Source organism: Crocodylus porosus, unplaced genomic scaffold, assembly GCF_001723895.1.
Source record: "Crocodylus porosus isolate Cpor-Errol unplaced genomic scaffold, CroPor_comp1, whole genome shotgun sequence".
Classification (NCBI taxonomy): Eukaryota; Metazoa; Chordata; order Crocodylia; family Crocodylidae; genus Crocodylus; species Crocodylus porosus.
This window is the reverse complement of record NW_017728886.1, coordinates 110,536,496-110,558,312: the sequence shown is the minus strand read 5'-3', so window position 1 is coordinate 110,558,312 and position 21,817 is coordinate 110,536,496. Positions and strand designations below refer to the sequence as shown.

At 45.7% G+C, this 21,817-nt stretch overlaps 1 protein-coding gene across 2 annotated transcripts in view; it reads right to left on the bottom strand.

The window, feature by feature from the left end:
• The window catches only part of PTPN3 (protein tyrosine phosphatase, non-receptor type 3), a 215,595-nt gene that overhangs the window by 17,283 nt on the left and 176,495 nt on the right, over positions 1-21,817 (bottom strand). For both annotated transcript variants that reach the window (XM_019540646.1, XM_019540653.1), the window contains one exon: positions 17,567-17,695. In XM_019540646.1, coding sequence (XP_019396191.1) covers positions 17,567-17,695 — 129 coding nt within the window. The remainder of the gene's footprint in view (positions 1-17,566; positions 17,696-21,817) is intronic.

The following is a 21,817-nucleotide window of genomic DNA, read 5'->3' as shown; positions in this document are numbered from 1 at the left end:
CAGCTCGGCAATCAGCCTCAGGGGGACCCTGGGTGCCCCCCCAGGCCCGGGAGGCACCAGCTGCCGAGCTGGAGGGCAGCAGGATCTCCCATGCACTCCACAACGGACCCAGAAGTAGACCGGAAGTGCTTCTGGTCCATTTCTGGGTCCACCATGGAATGAGTTGGGGACCTCTGCCCGCCGTGCTCCCATGGGAAGCTCCATCCAAAATCTCAGCGTTCACGAGCTGCCTGGTATCTTGAGGTATGTAGAAAAACCATTTAAAGCTGTGTCTATGTCCAAATCATCAACTCTCTCCAAATCGATTTGGAGGGTTCCAATTCCATTTGCAGAGATTAAAGGGTCTCTTGATTTATTTCGGATTCAGAGATTCGGCTGCTGAATCTCCACCAAATTGAATCAGTGACCAAAGCTTCACACAGCCCTATTATTCAGCTTAATGAAAGTGTAATTAGTTTTGGGATTCTATTGTATGAAGAGCATTTTTTCATTTAACTGTATCACATCTCAGAACCTTCCATTGCTTTACATGCTACTGATTCTCAAAACACAAGAGCAACTCCTCAAACACATTTAAATGGGTTTTAGTTACTTGACATTTGTTCAGTTGTCAAACATGTACAGGGAATAACTTGAAAACCACAGCTTCATAATATTATCTTGGTCCACAGCACCACTCTCAGGGCACACACGTGGGTAAAATAAAAAAAAAAAACCAAACCCAAAAAACTTTGCCCTAAAAACCAACACCTCCACCCACTCCCTCCTTACAAGTGCCCATCCACCACTCTCCCCACCCACCAACAATAAAAAACCCACTTACAAGAAGCAAACTATATACAAGAGACAAACTACATACATATTGAAAACTATTTACAACACTTTGGCTGTTCAAACCCAGACTGGGGGACCATGGAGGCAGAACCTAGGACAGGTGCCCAGACCCTAGATGTTCTCTGTGGGTCTGGGGACTGCAGTGACTCCAGCACATGGAGGCCTCATGCGGGGCTGGGTCTTTGGCTGCATGGTGTGGGGGACTGCAGTGGGACCAGGCCTAGGCAGGTGGCAGCAGGTCCAGGACGGGGGCCGGGCCAAGGGGTCTGGCAGGCAGGAGGCACCCTAGGACCTCCTACCAGGGCCAGATGGGGCCTGCTGCCAGGTGGCAGCCAGGACTAAGGGGCCCTGTGGGGCCGTGGATAGGGACCAGGCAGCAGGGAACATGTACATGCCCACCAGGGCTAGGAGGATCTCCATGGCCTGGCAGTCGGCATCCTCCTGCTCCAGGCACTTCCACTCCAGGGCCTCCATGCAGGCCAAGTGGCCCTGCTGCACTTGGTTCCATGCCTCCACCTTCCAGACCTGCTTCCACGCTTCCCATGCCTGCTCCCACATTTCTTCTGTCACCGTCACCAGCCATTGGAGCAGCAGCCGCTGGACTGGACTGCTCCAGAGGTGGGTGGTGGTGACCCTAACATGGGATCCCCCCTGGGGCTGGTGGGCTCTCCCCCATCTTGAGATGTTGGCTCTGCAGAGGCAAGAGACAGAAGTCGAATCAGTGACCAAAGTATCAGAATCAGACAGAAGTCAAATAAGCGACAGAGGTTGCACCAGCGACAAGTATTTTGTGAGAGTTTGCAACATTTCAGAGACAAGATGTTTTGTATCAGGGGCTGTGCACTGCCTGGCTTCAGAGAGGGGATCAGCTATGCATTGATGCCCAGGAACCATGATAAGTTGGCTGGGCAGGCCTGGGCCCTGGCAGCCTCTGGCTGAGCCCCCCACCCCTCCTTGCTCCCCTGGGACTGGCAGCTGGCTGGGTGCTGGACGCAGGCAGCCTGCCTCCCCTGCCCCTGGACAACCGGGGTGAGGGGCTGACTGCACCTGTGCCCTCTTCACAGTGGACCTCTCCAAGGAGGCCTCTTGGAGGTGCTGCACCTGGGGAGGAAGAACCGGCTGCATACCTACAGCCTGGGTAACTCCCTTCTCGTCAGTGCAGAGGCAGAAAAGGATCTTGGAATCATTATTGATGAAAAAATGAACAAGGGCCGACAGCGTGGGGATGTGGTCAGGAAGGCCAACCATACCTTGTCATGCATCCACAGATGCATCTTGAGCAGTTCGAAGCAGGTGATCCTCCCCCTCTATGTGACACTCGTCAGGCCACAGTTGGAGTTATGCATCCAGTTCTGGGCGCCACACTTCAGCAGGGATATGGACAACATGGAGAGGGTCCAGAGGAGGGCCACTCGCATGATCAGGGGGCAGCAGGGGAGGCCCTACGAGGACAGGCTATGAGACCTGAACCTGTTCAGCCTCTACAAGAGAAGACTGAGGGGGGATCTTGTGGCCGTTTACGAACTAGTCAGGGGGGACCGGCAGGCCCTGTTCCCCCGAGCACTACCAGGAGTGACAAAAAATAACATTCACAAGCTGGCAAAGGGTAGATTTAAGCTAGATATCAGAAGGCTTGGTAATTAGCTTAAATTCATCATTTCAAATGTGCATTAAGGGCATACATGTGTTGATGCATGCTCTTGACAAGCATTAAATTAGGCTAATGTGCATTAATGTGCCTCGTGTAGATGTGCCCTTTACGTAACTTTTCAAAACCTTTTTTTCAGTGATTTGGGGAATTGTATTGTGGTCTACTGGTCAAACTGGAAAATAATGAGTGGTTATGCTCCCAAGCATTGTCTCATGGGCCATGCTTTAAATGGCCACAAAAAAGGAAAAAAAAAAATACAAGCATCATTCATTCACACTGTTGGAAGCGCAATAAAGGTAGCAGATCCATGACAGAACTGTTTCTCTTTCAAAGACATCTTTCTTATAGCAGGATATTTTGTAGCTCCATGTGTAATACTTGTCTAGTTAAATGTAAAGCTATAGGGCATCCTTTGGACCTTCAGCATCGCGCAGTCCTCCATGCTCCCTCTCTTCCTCTTGGAGGGAAGGAGGGTGGGAAAGCAGATAGGTCTCTGACAGCCCACTGTGGGACATTACATAGTTAACCCTGTTGCAAAACACAAGGCATAAAGCCCTAGTTTACCACAGGTAAGGTACGGGCCACAGCAGCCAATGTCTTGTGGCTGCAAAGGTTGTGAAAATACGTTCAAGAAATCCAAGTGCTACCTGCTACAGAGAAAAGCAAAAAAACCCCACAGTCTGTACCAATCTGAACCCAACCATGGGGCAAAATTGTTTCTTGACCCCAAATATGGTGATCAGTCCAAACCTGAGCAGAGGGGCAAGACCCTTTAGCCCCAAACCTCCAGATTTAAGTCCCAGTAGGTACATCGGCATACCCAAATCAAAATCTTCAGGCTGCAGCCAACACCCAATGCTACCAAATGGGAAAACAAAACAAAGCAAAGCAATGCAAAGCAAAGCACAGAACAAATTCTGACACATGTAGTAAGAGGAAGGGGGGGGAATTCTCTCTCAACCCCATGTGGTAACCAGTGAATTCCAGACACACGGGAAAAACCCATAGTAGAGCACAGACATAGCTACTCCTAGACAAATGTTTGTCCAGCCTCTTCTTGAACACCTCCAGCGATGGAGATTCAACAACTTCTCTAAGGCAGTCTATTCCACTTCCTCACTCCTTTAACGGTGAAGTTTTTCTTGATATCCAATCTAAACCTCAACTTCAGACCACTGGCCTGTGTTCTGTCTTCTGCAGAGAATGATAGAGATATTTTCCCTCTTCTTTATGGCAGCCCTTCAAGTATCTGAAGGCTGCTATCATGTCCCCTCTTAAGCACCTTTTCTGCAAACTGAACATGCCTACAAGTATTTCTTTCAGCCTCTCCTTGTATGACCTGCCTTCTAAGCCCTTTATCTTTTTTTATTGCCCACCCTTAACCCTCTATAATTTCTCCATGACCTTTTAAAAATGTGAAATTCAAACCTGCACACAATACTCTAGATGAGGTCTAACCTGCTCTGAGCAAAGAGGCACTATCACATCCCGTGTTTTGCATCTAATGCTTCTAGTGATGCAGCCCAAACCTCATTCACCTTTTGTGCAACTACGTCACGCTGCAGTCATATTGAGTCTGTAATCCACCAAGATCCCCAAGATCCTTCTCTGTATGGCTGTCAAGAATCACTCATTTTGTATTTGTGTTTTTGGTTATACTTCCTGAGGTCTTCATTTGTAAGCACTGAAGTTTATCCTATTAGCTTCAGCCCAGCTTTCCAATCGGCCAGGATCCTTCTGAAATACACTTTTGTTCTCTGTGTTGCAGGGTATTGAAGTGCCCTGATCCTAGAAAGAGTTACAGGTGTTGGTTGCCGGGGCAACCGCAGGTTGGTCAGCTGACCGGAAGGGGCAGGGCCTGGCCTATATAAACAGCCTAGGCTGTGGCCAAGCAGGCAGTTCGCCTCTGGCAACCGAGGAAGTCAGAGCTCTGTTCAGGCAGGCAGAGTAGAGAAGCCTGATGGCCAGAACAGCTTCCATGCAAGGAGACCAGGTGGAGGAAGCCCTGGCAGGGATTTGAGGAGGATAAATAGCCTGATGGTTTAGAGTTTGCGTTAGCCAGGAGGCTTATCTTTGAGTTGCAGCCAACTGGCTTATGTTATTGCTTTTGGTTGTTATACCGGATGACCGAGTGAGGCTGTAGGGGTTGGAGGAGGCCTCATGGGAGCTCCCAAGTAGCATGGGGGTTCCTGGTGCCAGAGAGGTGCCGCGTTTTGGGGGTGTATAGACCCCAGCCGCAGTGGGGCAGTGTCGTGAGGGGGGAAGCCCCAGGGCAGGCGAGCGCACAGGCAAGGAGCCCCAGTGCGGGCGAGTGACCTGAGAAGGCGGGTCTGGGGCCAGGCACGGCTACAGCCACCTGAGCCTCAGTGGGGTTTGTAGACCCAAGGCGGGGGTGCACTGATCCCAGCCCCGAGAAGGGGCACAGTGCATTGGGGGCCAAGCACGGCTACGACCACCTGAGCCCCAATTGTGAGAAGCCCCCAGGGAGGGCGCACAGAGGAACAGAAGCCCCCGGGAGGGGAATTTGGGGGCCAGGCACGGCTACGGCCACTTGAGCCCCAATTGCGAGACGAGGCCCCAGTGCGGGCGGGGAGTCACGAGGCAAGGCCCCAGTGCGGGCTACGAGGGCGCAGAGCAAGGCCCCGGTGCGGGCGAGAATACAGAGATAGGAGAAGTCCCAGGGAGGGCGATTGTAGGAGAAGCCCCAGGGAGGGGGAGGGTGCAGAGAAGGGTCCCGGGGTGGGTCACGAGTAGAAGACAAGCCCAGAGGGCATCCGTGAGGGCGTGGGCAACAGTACTCGACTAAACAATGTCTGGGACATCTGAGAGTCTTGGGGTGTGGTATTAGGGGTGGTAGGAGCCATGCGTAGCCCTTGAGGCGGGAGTGCCCAGGATCACCGTAGACAGGGCACAGGCCAGAGTACGTCAGGGGTACCGTGCCAAAGAGGACAAAAGGCAGCCTCCCTTAATATCCATACCATCAAAGACATGGCGGGCGAGAACAAGGGTGCATTTTATACCAACTTGGCACGGTAGGGGGCGCTAGGAGAGATCACAGCCGCTCCTAGGTCCCCGTCCTGCCACACTCTGATATACTTGCAATCCTTCTCAATTCAGTGTTATTTGCAAAGTTGTTCAAGAAGGTTTCTATACCAGCATCCAAATCATTAATAAACAGCAAACACTGGCCAGGACAGATCCTTGTAGGGCTCTAGTTGAAATCTCCAGCCATTCTGACATGGATCCATTTATAAGTACACCTTGCTTGTGGCTATCAAGCCAGTTGTCTATCCACCTTACAAGTTTTGTCAGGCCCATACTTTTCCAGGTTGTTTGTAAGGTCAAATGAAACTTTGTCAAAAGCTTTACTGAAGTCTTGATATACTACATGTACTACATTCCCTTCATCTACTCAAGTAGCTATTTTGTTAAAGATAAGCTTGTTTGTCACAATTTGCTCTTAGTTAATCCTTATTTGCTATCAGTCTGTCCTCTGCTTGCACTGGAATATCTGTATATCCCCATAGCACACAGTTTTTGTAGTGATAAAGTTCTATGGCACCACAAACATCTGTCCACGCCCATGGTGTCAAAATGACGTGCCACGTCCAAGAGACTAAAAAAATCTTCACCATGTTCTGCCTTCTAAGTTTCAGCAACAGCACAATAGTGATATTGACACTTAAATATTAGCTGCCATCATTACTCAGTTTGAAACAAATGAGGAAAATTCACACTGTGGTCACACTTTGGATGACATCATTTCATTAATTTTCACTCATTTTCTAGAAGTGTGACATTTTCCTGGGTGGTGCCATATAAATCCTTTATGCTAATGCAAAGTAGGTGTTCTAATAAGACTTGGCTCAAAACCACCTCAGCTTCCTGATCTGTCTAACTCTGAAGATACTGTCAGCTTGCCCCGCCCATTTGCAAGGCAGACAGATAATCCAACATCCCTAGATTCCATTTCTAGCCATAAAATTTCTATGGCCTAGCAAAGATCTATTTGATGCCAAAGGAGTAGGATCCATGCAGTTCACCTGCTGGGCAGAAGCTATCCCACTATTATTTTTCCTTTTTATCCAAGGAATATGAAATGCAAGGTGCAGAACAGCCAATAGCGACAGGAACCAGAACCCAGGTTCCCCTCCCTTCCAAGACAGCAACCACCACACTGTGCCATCTTTCCTCTAGCTTGCTCTCTTTCTCTTGATCCAACATATCTTCCCTTTCTGGCTGCCCAGTAGACCAATTTCAACAGGAAGGATGGAAAGTGTTCAGAGCAATGCCAAGCCCATGCGCTGATGGTTAAAACACTTTGCTGAGAGGTGGGTAACAGGGAAGGCTACACCTCGGGTCTTCCGTATCCTGCGCAAATGCTCTAACCACTAGGGTATTTGGGCTAAAAGTTGGAAAGACCCTCCTCCTCTTCTGTTTCAATTTCCACAAGGTACACATGTACCTGGATCACCCTATTCACATCACAGAAATAAAACCCTAACAGTGATGAAGGGCCAACCATTTCAGTTACATGTGTAAATGTGTAACAGGATTTAACTCTAAACATGCAACTGTGACAATTAACACCAATCAGGTTAACTTCCCAAAAAATCACTCTAGGCAAGGAAAGAAAAGTTCCCATACCCAAAAAACTGAACTTTCAGTCTCAGTAAGGATAGATGGATGGGACAGATTGATGTGCCCAACCATTTGAGATCCCCAGCTCTGAAATGTTGTGGCAGGAAAGAGCTTGGTTGGCAATATAACTACTTTCCAGCTCATAAAAATGGCTCTTCTGAACATGACTAAAATACAGTGATCCCAGAAATTAATCCCACACATGGGTATAGGCAGAAGGCAGCTCATAGGAAAAAAACATTTTAAGTTACTTCTGCAAATTTGGGGTATTCATTCAGTATTTTTCTCAGGGAGATGAGTTATTGCAGCAATTATACATATTGCAATTTCATCTTTTTTGCTCTCATTAATTGGAGAAAGTAAAGTACATGTGAATCTGAGCAAACAGGCTAGATGAAATTCTGATTCATTCTAAAGAAGTCAGAGAATTAGTAGCATGATTTAGATTTCATTTACAATTCCAGTCCGAGTCATACGGATGAGTGCTAAAGGAACATATCAGGAGAGCAGTCAGTGATGACTATCAACAGCATCAAATATTGCACTAGGTAACATACGGTAGGATTTGGAGCTTTTTTGGGGGAGGCGCGGAAATAAATGATAAATTTACTCAGGTCAAGTAGAAATGGCTTGAAATGAAAAAAGTACAATTCCTAGTACTTTTAATAGCTCATGGACATCAAACAGCAAATCTGTCTAGAATAGAAGATCCTTCAAGATCCCTTATATCACTGCAATCATCAATTTTCTGTTTTACTTATTCCCAACTTTTGTAAAATATCCCAGGATTCCTCAGGGCTTCAATATTTTTTTCTTTTAACATTTTTCCTTCTCCTGTACATACAATATCTTTTGGCTAAGATTTCCCAAGATGACTGGTAATTTTATTATTTTATTACTATAATAATCATTTGATTTTAAAAACATATCCTCTTTAGTGGACATCTTTTTTGTCAACAAGCCCAAATTCCACTACACTTGAGCAGGATAAAACTCAAGAATAAATTTCACCCTTGCACACACAATACTTTCTTCTTTAGTTGTAGCAGCCTGTTACTCCATTTAACTCACACAACCCGGTCCAATTACTTACCAGGGCTTGGGTGTTTCCAAACATTTAGATGCAAAAAATACAACTGGTAAGAACTAACTAAACTGCGTGAGGATGTATGAAAGAAGGAAAGACAAATGCAGGTATCATTCCATTTCAGAAATCCCTGATTTTTTACTACTTCCAATTTGAATAGTTTAGGATGGCTAAATTAATTTTATTTTGGAAACATTTTTCTCTATTCCTGTGACATCCAGGTGCCGTGACAAATTGTAAATTTTAAAAAGCAGCTCTTTTTTCCTCATTTGCATTGCCATAGTGCACGAAGTCATGCTAAATGATCCACATTATGATACAAGGGATCATCATAATTAATCACCTCCACTTAGTTATTTATAAAATGTCAACTCTCACTTGTGGTATACATTGCTTGTTATGGCTAAAATATAAAAGCACCTTCTACAGGGTAAAATTAAATCCATTTTTAAACATTTTGGATTCTTTCATTTCTGGTTGAACGATTTATAATTAATAATATTCTTGGCATATGTTTTAAAGTTTTAAAAAGCCTTTTCTGGCATGCACTAGTTTTTTAAAAAAAAAGAATTCTTCAATCTTTGAAAGTAGTATGTTTTACACCCTCCTTGTTAACACTGTGATATGTTCCATGGCAGAATCTGGTCATGCCCAGATGAAGTCAATACAGAATGCCCAGAAACTGCAACAATAAAGGATGTGCCATAACAGGAAAGGTTCGATGTAAAAACTTAACAAAACTACCTTCCCCAGGCCTCTCTCTATTTTTTGCAATATGAACAAAATGAAAATAAACATTCATTCCATACATAAAATACAGCAGGAAGTAGTGAACTATACCACCAGTAAGCCATACTCATAATTTCCTTTCCTTGATCTGTTAGTGGTCAGAACCCCGAAAGAGGTTTTAAACCATTTTAAACGATTTCATGCATTTAGTTTGTTATGTGCTTTTCTTTCACCCTTGCCTCAAGGCTAGATTTCAATCTTTGTCTCAGAATGGGAAGGCAAAGAATTAGTCTACATTTATCCACGATGCTTAGAGATTACGAAAGGATACAAATATTTCATGTTTTTCCAGTAGCCATCTGTTGATCTGAGACTACAGACATGAAAGGAATAAGATAGTGGGATAGAAAAATCCCAAAAAGCCTATGGCTCACCAGCGCTTTTGATTACATACAACTCACACAAAGGTCACAGGCTACATTTAACAGATTTTCCCTATGAGTTAGCTTTCCCTAGAGGCAAATTTGGAATCTGTGCCACTTAATTCTGAGCACAACTACTCAGTCTTTTATAGAAATGCTTTCCTATTGGAAATCAAACCTCATGTGATACATAGTTGGAAAGTCTATTTGTCTTCATAAGGACAGATGCAATGATATTCACTTTAGTTCTTGTAATATAATGGTCTGTTTGCTTTCACAGCAGACTTCCTATAAGTTTCAAAGATAGCAACAAAATATCTGTAGCTTCCTGTACAGACTGAAAGCTTTGTAAAGTCTCTCCATAATCACAAATCATGGTCTTAACAAAAAAAACACCCATACGCTACATAAATCTTTTGAAATGTATACTGTTTTGTAAGCTGACCTATAGGTAACATGTTGACCACTTCCTGCAACTCCCTATTTTACCTTTAAGCCCCAAATAGCCACTACCTTTTCTTGTAGGGTCAGATTTTTAAAGGTGTTCTGCTGAGATTGCTGGGTACTGAGTGGTTTTCAGTCTTGAAAAAGTACATTAACGTCTTCAATCCATTCTTTACTATGAAAAAGAAGCTACTTTTAATGTGAGTTATCTAAAAAACTTTACCGTCCTAGAGAAGACAAATGAGTTCCACTTCGGTCCTATGGCAGACAAGGTTCTTTGGCTGAATCTGATATCTTTTATTAGACCAACTTAAAAAGTTGGAAAACAATTATTAAGCAAGCTTTCGGGTTCAAAAAACCTTCATCAGGCTAAAAGTTTCAGAAGTTGGTGTGTGCTCTTCCTGGATGGAATGAAAAGTAAAAAAGCCAGAGACTCGGCTGGTATGCATACAAAATAGGCAGTCAGTGAAGATGTAGATTGAGGAGTCAATGGATGAAGGAGAGAGAGAGAGAGAGAGAGAGAGAGAGAGAGAGAAGGGGGATAAATAGTGGAGAGATACCTAGAGAGTCAGATGTCAGGCACATTTCTCACAAGAAAACCACTCGCTCTCCAATCTCTCAGTCCTGATCCTCAAAGGAAACTTACAAACCACTTCCCAGAGATGAGCCTATGAACTCCACTTCATCAGCCTCCTGGATACTAAAAATCATGGACTAAATATAGACATTGGATTTATTACACAGTATAACCTGCCCAACATCCGACTCCCTAGGTATCTCTCCACTATTCATCCCCCTTCTCTCTCTCCCCCACCCCCAGCCTCTCTCTCACCCACTGACTCCTCAATCTACATCTTCATTGACTGCCTATCTTGTATGCATACCAGCCCAGCCTCTGGCTTCTTTACCTTTCATTCCATCCAGAAAGAGCACACACCAACTGGTGAAACTTGCTTAGCCTGACTAAGGGTTTTTGAACCCGAAAGCTTGTTTAATAATTGTTTTCCAACTTTTTAAGTTGGTATAATAAAAGATATTAGATTCACCCAAAGAACCTTGTCTGCCTATGTCCTTAGACCAGCACAGCTACAACCTACACCCCTGTAACTTTGGTCCTATGACAGTCTAGAAAAACTCTGAGAACCAGCTTTCCTCAGCTTGTTAACATGAATTAAACTGAAAATTGCCTACTCAATACTTAATTAGCAAGCTCAAAAACACATCATTTTACCTAGTAAGACAAACTATACAACAGGGTGCATCTTCACAAGGAATAACAAGTTCTAAACTTGTATAAGCTAATACATAACAACTAACCAGAAGTGAAATTCCAGGGAAGATTATGTTTTTTCCCTTTCATTCAGTTCAGCAGGTTGAAGACTAGACTTCAACTCAACTGGCTAACTTCTGTAAAAACTACAAACTGTTTGGCCTTCTCTGAAAGTTTACTTCATATAAACTGTCACACAGTAGTTAGCATAAGTTAAGAACACATCTTACTTCTTATGCTTATAGCGCCTCACTTCCATGACATTCTCATTAACAGGGATCCTGGGTTTCCCTGATAATAAAATCATAAGTTCTCTTATAAAACCCCCAAAAATCCATGATAAAAATGAAAACCACCCCCCTGGCCCTTGGAGTGCCACTCACCCCCACTCACAGCCCCCCAGGCTTGCTAGTACCCCTCACTCCTCCCCATAGCCCCCTGGCCCTGCTCGTACGCCTCACTCCCCCCACAATGCCCCTGCTGCCCCTCACTGCCCCCCACAACCTCCACAGCCCTGCTGGTGCCCCTCACCCCCACCAGATCCTGTTCCCCCAACCCTGCCAGAGGGGGTTCCCAGCTACCAAGGTTACAGGGCCAGGGACCCAGGTCTGCAGCCCCCTGCCCCTGGTAGGAGGTGGTGGCTGAAGCAGCAGAGTGGAACCCAGCCCGACCATGCCCTTGCTGCCTGCCTGCTAGGGGCTTGGGTTCGGGGAGGGACTGCTCCCTGCTGCAGGGTGCACTCCTGGGGGGTCAAGGGAGACCTGTGTCCCTAACATCTATGCACAGGGCAGGGGTTGCATGCTGCACACCCCGGTGCCTCCGCAGGCCAGTGTGTGCAACCTGGCACTGCAGACAACAGCAGAGTTGCGCAGGAAGCTGCCTCCGCTGTGCCCTAGTGAGGTGTCCCCTGCCCATCAGCTGCAGTGGTAACGTGGGGTTGTGCGCAGGGGCCATTACAGCACGGAGCCTGCAGCAACAGGCAGCTTCCTGCACAGATCCGCTGTTCTTTGCAGCGCTGGGTCACATGTCCTAGGATGCAGAGGACCTGCAGGCAGGCAGCAGGATGGGGAGCACAAGCCTAAAGTGGGCAGCGCACACCCCCACCCCACACACAGATCTGGACGGCATGGGTCCCACCCTGTCTCTTGGGAATGCATACAGAGGTGGGGAGCCAGTTTCACCCCCCACACCTGGGCCCACAGCAGTGGGCAGCCCATGCCTTCCCCTGCCCCATACATATATCTGGGGGGCATGGGTACCCCCTGTCCGCCTGGGAGCGTGCACAGCAGTGGGGAGCTGGCTCCACCCCCTTCACACCCCCAGACAAGCTGTCTGCAGCCCTGTCCCACTCCTTGACAGGGCCCTGTGGCCACATGTTGCAGCCCTAGGCCCCAAGGCCCAGGGACTACCCAGCTGGGCACCAGCCCCAGCCCCAGCCCTGCTCAACTCCCCCACCTGCCAACTTATCTGTGGGAGCTGTTCTCTAAGCTGCCTGGGGTCATGTGTATCTACATGAACATGGTGCCCCCCTGCCTGACCACCCTCTTCCCACTCCCTCCCAGCCACCTGGAACTCTGCCAGTCTGCAAGCGGCTTGTCACAAAACTGCAAAAATCTACAGGTTTCCCCAGTAAAATAAGAAATCCTTGTTTGCCTCCAGAAAAAGGTAAAATCCGTGGTTTGCTCCATTTTCCTGAGGGAAATGAAAAACCTGGATCCCTACTTGTTAACAAGCTAAAGAAATAAAGACTAAACGAAAGTTCTGTATTATGGATAAATAACTGCACTTTGGGATGGAATAACTGTATGCACAAATACAGACTGGAGGATGACTGGCTTGGCTGCAGAACTATAGAAAAGGACCTAGGGGTTTACAGTAGACCGCAAGTGGAGTACAAGCCAACACTGCTCTTGCTGTAAAAAAGACCAACAGTATATTGGGTTGTATTAACAGGAGTGTCACTTGCAAATCAAGACAAGTGATTCTTCTGCTTTATTCAGCATTGGTGCGGTCTCAGCTGAAGTACTGAGTCCAGTTTTAGGAACTATACTTTAAGAAGGATGTGGACAGATTGCAAAGTCTTTCAGAGACCAACAAAACTTATTAGAGGCCTGGCAAAGCATGTCTTACGCTGAAAGGCTAAGATAACATGGGTTATTTAGTCTAAAGAAGAGAAAACTGAAGGAAGATGAGATAACTGTCTTCAAATACCTGAAGGGCAATGATAGAGATGACAGAGGTGAGCTCTTCTCTGTGGCTAGAGGTGAGAGGACTAGATGCAAATGGCCTCATGTTGCAGCACAGGAAATTCAGATCGGATATTAGGATGAACTACTTTCTGGCTATGGACAGACATTCAAAAAACCTGAGCCTGAATTGATTCAATCTTAGCAAGATAGTCTAACCTGACTAGATTGACTCAGCTTGCAACTGCAAAGACATTCCTTCTGGATAGGAGGAAATGCAGGCACATACCTGCAGCGGCTCAGGCTAGAAGCCAGGGGGTGCTAGAGCACCCCTCACTTCCCTTCCACAATGCTGAGCTGATGGGGGTGGCCAGGCCCTGGCAGGATACTCTGACTAGGGAGGGATGTAAACCCCACCCCCCACCCCACCTGCACGGTCCCAGGCTTTTCCCTGCTTGCTGTTCAAGGAGTAGGAGTGTTGCCAGACCCCAGCCCCTGGCTAGTACTTTAAGGCAAAGGGGGTGTGGGCAGTGCATACATCTGTTGATGATACAATCTCCCTCTCCCTGCTTTTTCATACTGTTTGAAAACCTGACAGACAAGGGAGCCAGCACGGGGTTAATAACAGCATTTATCAGCCTATCAACAAAACAAAAGCCTCTCTCTTTAGTTCAAGCTCTTAAACACCTTTTTCCAAGGAAGGAACAGAGGGACTTTACCAGCTGACCTGTTGATTAGCTCCAAAAAACCTTAAGTGGACACTGTCCTGTCTGCCTTTGTCCTGTCCCAGTGAAACTGGGGACACACACACACACACCTCTCAGCATTAGCTAGCGTACCACATCCGTGGGGCTGGGATCCGTGCTGTGGGAGACAGGAGGGAGGGAAGGGGTCCAGCTAGGGGGCAGAGGGGCAGGGCCAGCTCTGCTCTCTGGATCAGAGAGCCCAGCCCAGGGCTGCAAAGCATCTGGGATACTGGGGGACTCTGGTTTAAATTAAATCAGGAAGCAGTTTGAGACAGACACCGCATTGACCAGTTTGACCCAAATGAGTTAAGTCTGATACTACTTTCAACCAGGTTTACTTTAAACCAGTTTCAGCCATTTTGAAACTGGTTTATATGCACCAAACTTATGTTCTGTTACAAGTTTAAACTAGTTTCTGATCACTTAAACCAGTTTATGTGTAATGTCTGTCCCTAACCTCTACATACGAAGACCGTCAAGCATTGGAACAAGTTACCTAGAGAAGCTGTGGAATCTACATCCCTGGAAATTTTCAAGAGCAGGTTGGACAGAAGCTTGGGTGGGATGCTTTAGTCAGGGATGTTCCTGCCTTGAGCAGGGAGCTGGACAAGATGATGGCATGAGGTCTCTTCCAGCACTACTTTCTTACGATGCTATGCACCTATTATGAATCAAGCTGATCATCAGTTAACTCAATTAGCCCACCACTTAGCTGTTTCTGAATACTAATGTAGATGCTCCATGATCTCATGTTTCAGGACAGACTTTTTACATTTTAGCTTGAACAAAGTTTGTGGTCAATCTATGCTAAAAACCCTAGTGTTAGCTAAATCAAGTTAATTGGCAGTGAATTAACTCGAGTTCCAGGAATAAAAATGTTTGTCTAAGACATGCCCTGAAGCACTGCTATAACCCTATTTTAAAGATGAAATAAAATGATCTTTTGCTGGCATTTCATGTTTATCACTAGTAGGACAATAAGTAGAACAATGGCACTTATGGTCATTAGTGTTTTATAACCTGTTTATGTCCCATCGCTAGGTAATGTTAATATAAATCAATACAGTTTAAAGACATTTCCCATATTGACACTAATGTAGGTATTTGTACTTGGCACTGAATATTGCAACCAAACAGAAAACCCCCCAAGCCCCTTATAGTCAAATACAGTCTATTCAGTAGATTAACAGCATACATCATACTTTATGGGACTAAAGGGCTTTGCTGTCATATCATTAAAACATAAAAGGCAGAGATGTAACTTCAGTAACAACTGATTATTTTTAGTGTTACTAGCAAACTCAATAACAGCTTACCCAACTAGACAGCCATGAACTGGATAGATGTTTAAAAGATGTTTTTCAATCAATACTCAAAAGTAAAACAAGTTCAAAAGGAACAACTTCCAATTCATATTTAACATTTAATTAAAAATCTGGTCACTATACATCATATATAGGTATTTTGCTATCTTACAAGTTGGAAGAGACAGCAGGCTAATTGAGAATGGTCAGGAATCCAACTGGTTGAAATTAACTGAAATTACAAAAAGTTTAATGGGAACTTTGGAGTACGAGCTCATCTATATAAATGCGTCAGGTATTTGACTTGCACACTCATTTGCCAGCTTTTTCATTAGAACAATATATTACCAAATGAAGGGTAAAACACTTTACATACATTTTAGAGTATTCATGCTGCTTTTTGAAAGTTGAATTGGAATCACAGGGGGTTCTAAAGATTCTTCCCTCAAAGCAATGTTACAATATTTGGCTTTTTCTGCTAATTGCCTTATGGAGATGTTGGACTCAATTAGTAGCTTGTTTACTTTTGAAGGAACAAAATTAGGATGGAGTTAAAAACCTAATTACACCCTGGAGTCAGCATCTCTCAAACTCTTTAGGACAAGGAAAAAAATCCCTCAAATTAAATGCATGTCTGTGAAGCAGAATGGACTGCAAAGATATTGTATATTAGAATCACCTAATGGAGAAGGGTTTGCCTTAGCCAAGATGGGTCATCAGGCTTGTGTGGTTAAGGCACACCAGGTTCTGCAGCCAATGACGCACAGTGTAGGGACATAGCTGGCACTGCTTCTGGCCATCTTTGGCTTCCCAGCCTAAATAACAAGGTACTTATTTACAGGGAGGTCAGCCTTCAGCAGAGGTCCAGTGTGAAGCTTGAATGTATGCCTCCTGGTTCTGTAGAGAGCCACCTTAACTATTTAGCTTTCCTTTCACATATCTCAACAGTAACAGTAATAATAAAACAGAGGCTTAAATTAGTTATTTTACTACCCCTTTAACACTTCAACTCACTAGAAGGTTCTGCAGAATCATTTAGCTTTGGGGAGCCCATGAAGAAACCTAATCAAAATGTACCAATTCATATGATATTAGGATATAGACAGACCTAACAACTGTAGCAATATCCCAGGGACCACTATACGGTTGAAGTTATATGTTACACTTAGACCATATTAATGGCACTTAAAATGTGAATGTCTGCATGCTGGAGCTTCTTAACTCTTGTTAAGTGCCCTCTGAGCATCTCAAAGTTATGCCCTGTCAGGTGAGGGTTCACTCTGAGCCATGCTACCTAACTTGTGTTAGGGTAACTTCAGTCTGCTCCAGGGAGAGAAAACCAGCAACTTCCCAGAATGCACACCCTCCAGCACCCCATCCACAGGGACAGAGCCTTCTAGAAAGTCAGAGCTGTGCAGGCAAAAAACGGTATTAACCCATAATACGCAATTGCTCACAGCATGTTCTAACTTTACCACCCTTTTGCATACAAATTTAGTATGATCTAAGTCAAACATGTAAATTGAGGATGCAACTGTTATGACTGCAATATCCTATGACAGTACAAGTATAGAAAACACTGCAGCTTTAACCCTTTTTCATTCAAAGTCAAACTTACAGTGATTTAGCTCACTTGTGTCACTATAAGAGCAGACTGATATAATAGCAAAACAATGGGTTGGTGAGAGACATGAGCCCTGGGTGCTGTCTAAGAGGGAGTACTGGAATGGAGCTGAGGGGGTGCTTCATCTCCTTCCCCTTCTCTATCCCTACCCCTTTCCCCACACTCTGCACCTTCCCTGCAGTGGCTCCAGCTCTGGCAAAAAGGGGGAGAAAGCAGCAGCACATGGTACAGGAACAGCTGCTGGAGGTTTGCTGCTGCCAGGAGTACATTTCACTTTCTTTTTTGCTGCCAAAGATTGGTATTTAATTGGCCACATACATTTTGGCAGGAACAGGAAGCAACATCTCCCCCTCTTGCCACAGCAGCAAACTCTGGCTGCTGCTCCTGTACCATGTGCTACTACCACCTAGAGCACAATACTGGCCAGGTATGCCTCTGTGAAGATATAACGGTTAGACAATAGCTACTGATGCAGTTTCAAGCAGGAGCTCCCTCTCCCCTCTTAAAGCCATTAAAAGATAAACAAGCTTGTACTTTCATCTCACATTGCTACAATAATCTACCTTTCAGAAGTGTTTCATATCACTGTGAAAGTATTATTCAAGCCTATGCCACAGAAGGCACTTACCTCAATATTTGTAAGCACCATTTCCCTAAAAACATAGGCAATAGTGCAATCCTCAGACTGGCATTTGACACGAAAGTTGCCATACTCCATTATTTCTGGTGGATCAGGCCAATACTGATGACATTTAGTCTGCAAAGAAAAAGGCAGCAAAGTACATATCATGAGCTTAAAATTAATACTTTCACCTTTACTTAAAAGGGCACAGCTATGTCCTAGCTCTTTCATTGCAGGCCAACACTTGAAGTGTTAAGAAGAGTATTACAGCTATTCCTGTTTGGCTAGTGAAGTGATTTTAATCAGGATCTGAGATCAGCATGACATATCAGATCCAATTCTCCACAGACTTTTGTTCTGTGTAGTAATTTAAACCTGCACAAGAAAAAAAAACCTCAGCTGGTCACTCTTTAGAGCAGGGGTGGCCAACCTGTAGTATGCCTGCCACTAACAACAGTCAGCCTGTGTGTGTGGCATTTGGCAGATTGGGCAAGAGCAAAAAACAGAGAAAGGGGATCAGGGTGGCAAGTTTAATCTGTAGCATACCTACAGAAAAGGTTGGCTCACGCTGCCTAGAGCAGTGTAAAGAAATGGCTATACCACGTATGAGGTGATAGATAATACCCATCCTTGCAAGTGGAATCAATCTTTTTTTGCCAATTATAAGCCAGCCCCTGTCAACCCCTCCATTTCTCCCCCTTACCCCAAATAAGCATGGCACACCAGAGTGCAGGGTGTCTAGGGCTAGGGACAGACATTACACATAAACCTGTTTAAGTGATCAGAAACTGGTTTAAACTTTTAAAAGAACAAAAGTTCAGTACACATAAACCAGAGTCCCCCAGCATCCCAGATACTTTGCAGCCCCGGGCTGTGCTCTCTGCTCCATGCAGGCACAGAAAGGTCTGCCTGGCTCCCCCAACCCACCCTGCTCCACACCACCTACTGCCCAAGAAGGGATTCCCCCCCTCCCTAGCTCCTATCTCCCACAACACGGACCCCAGGCCCCACATGCCCTATGCATGAGATACATTAGCTAATGCTGAGAGGTGCGTGTGCGCGCACATGTCCAATTTCACTGGGACAGGACAAAAGGCAGACAGAACAGTGTTCACTTAGGGCTTTTTGGAGCTCATCAGCAGGTCAGCTGGTAGTGTCCTTCTGTTCCTTCCCTAAAAAAAGCTGTTTAAGAAACGCTTGAACTAATGAGAGAGGCTTTTGTTTTGTTGATGGGCTAATGACTGCTGTGTTATCAGCCCCCTGCTGGCTCCCGCGCCTGTCAGATTTGCAGACAGTATGAAGAAGCAGGGGGAGGGAGGTTGTATCATCAACAGATGCATTGCACTGCACACCCACCATTTGCCTCAGAGTGCTGACTGAGGGATGGGGTCTGGCAACACTCTTGCCACTTGAGCACCGAGCGGGGAAAAGCCTGGGACTGTGCAGGCAGGGTGGGGGTTTCAACCCCTCTCTAATCAGAGTTTCCTGCTGGGGCCTGGCCAGGCCCCTCTTCAGCTCAACATTGTGGAAGAGAAGTGAGGGCTGCTCTAGCACCCCCCGGCTTTTAGACTGAGCCACTTCAGGCAAGTGCCTGCATATCTGTCCAGTTACAAACTGATTCAATCTAGGCAGGTTAGACTACCCTGCAAAGACTGAATCAATTCAGGCTCAGGCTTTTTGAATGTCTGTCCCTAGCCTAGCAAGGAGATGAAATTGACACTGCAGCTGTCTAAGCAAGCGTTGAAGAGCTGCAGAGATCTTGGGGAAGACCCGGAGCATGCAGCACCCTTCCCACAACCACAACCAGGAGACCATACAGCCCCTCAGCAAAGGACAGATCCAGATGGGGTGCAGTTACATGGATGCACCACACTTTCAGACCATGCTGTGGGAGCAGGAGACCATGCTGTAGAGGCAGCAGGTAAGAGTCTCTCTTCTCTTTCCTTTCCATCCTTGGCAGCACATCATCCCCTTCCTGCCATCCCTGTTATTTCCAGTTGATGGGGGTAAGGTTCCAGAGCCACCCCTACTCAGATTCAGTCAGGTACAGCAGCTGTAGGTGGGGTCCCCCTCCCCACACTTGCAGGGAACACCCAAAGGATTGGTCAGAGAGGAGGAACTCACCCCTACCTCTGTTGTTCCCAGCTGGAAAAAGGCAGTTGCAGCTCTGGAGCCAATGGCCCCCTAGACCAGTGGGGGACAGCAAGGACAGTGGCAGTGGTGGGCAGGGGAGTTGGGGAATGGGAGGAGGGTGCTGCAGAGCATGAAGGAGAAGGGAGCAGGTAGCAGTTGGCAGGACCAGGAGGTGAGGCCAGGTTACCTTCCTGATGTGGGGACTTAAAATCAACCCCTGCTTCTGCTCCCACATTGTGGTATGCCTACCCCAGCGGGGGAGAGAAGCTAGGAGTGGGGGGTTTGAACCACAGAGTCCTGGCTTCACTCCAGAGCAGACCCTTGCCTGCATAAGTTGGGGGAAGGGAGTGAGACATGGTGCACTTTTGGATGCCTGAAGGACTGACCAGATACAAGACATGGAATGCTCTGTGTCCCATGTAACAATTTTGCTGGTTCACAGATAACTGGCTCAAAATAGTACTTGATTTTCCTGGCATGCATTTGAAACATTCTAAGAAATTAAAGATGGCCTTAAGTGGCGTGCACACCCAGACTCTTTGGGTTTCCAATAGTTAGAACATTCACACCATTCTGTCTGTCCAGACCCTCAGTTTATTTTTACATGTGCTTTGTTTACTGATGTAAAGTACACTGAGGCTAGTAAAGGATGGATGTGCATCTACCTTGGAGAAAAATCAACACCAAGTGACTACTACTGTGCCTTGCTGTAAGGTGACAGGGAAGTAGCCTATTTGCCTTTCTTGGGTTGGGACTGGGGCAGGTAATAACTGCACTGGGTCAAAGAAAATTAATTCATGTTAGGGTGTTTGCACCATTTGTCAGTTTTTTTACATCAGTTTAATTCAGTTACACCCATACAATATTACCCAGAATTCCTTCAGGACTAATTCCCCACCGGATCAGACAAAGTTACCTCAGTTTAGGAGATCTGCATCATCTGCCCACTTCCTTTGTATATCACAATAATGTAAATTATGCTCAGGGTGAATATTCTGTTTGTCTATCATGAGATTAACTGCAAACAAATTACAACATTTAGGAATACCGGAAAGAGTCCCTCAGGTACTAAAGATTTGTTTTCCTAGGCAATACCAAAGGCAAGGACAGTATCTAAAACAATAGCATCAAAACTTTTTAGATTAAGGGCCACACACATTTCAGAAAGATCAAAGGATCAGATTCAGGGGATAGATTCTGCTTTTTGTGCATCATTTTATGAAGGTCAAAAGGAGTAAAGAAGCACCTCTTAACTGCCTCCAAGCAGACCTGTCAACACCCAGAATTTTTCACTAAGTTTATACTACCTTGGGGGTCTTTAAGAGAAGGCTGGATAGGCATCTGGCTGGGGTCATCTGACCCCAGCACTCTTTTCCTGCCTAGGCGGGGGTCAGACTCAATGATCTGTTGAGGTCCCTCCTGACCCTACTATGTATGAATGTATAAGTTTCCAAAAACTGATGGAGGCTGCATGTTCAAGGGACATGGCTGTCATGGGTGACCTCAATTACCCTGCCATCTGCTGGGAGACTCAGCCAGATCTGACTGGTCATGTAGGTTTTTGACCTGTGTGGAAGAACTTTATTAAGTACAGGAGGTGAACAGGCTGACTACAGGAAAGGCTTTGTTGATTTTGGTTCTAGCCAAATGGGATAACCTAGCAGGAGATCTGAGGATTGAGTGTAATCTGGGAGATAGTGATCATGAGATGATAGAATTCACTACCTACCATAGGGCAGGGAAGTCAGCCAGTAGGGCAGAGGTGCTTGACTTCAGGAAGGCTGATTCAATATGCTTAGGAAAATAGTGGGAGAGACTCTATGGGAAGAGGGACTGGAGAAGAAGGGAGTTCAGGAAAGGTGATTGTTCCTCAGAGTGCAGAAAAGGTCCATTCCTGTATGTAAGAAATGTGGTAAAGGGTCTGGGAAGCTCTCTTGGCTTACCAGAGGAGCCAAGAAATGCTTAAGAAGGAAAAAGGAGTCTTACAGACAGTGGAAACAAGGGGTATTTTCCGAGGAGTAAAGCCCGTATTTGTAAGGAAAGGATAAGAAAGGCAAGGCCAGCAACTGGAATCTGGTTGGCGACTGAAATCAAGGACAATAAGAAGTCCTTCTTTAGGTATAC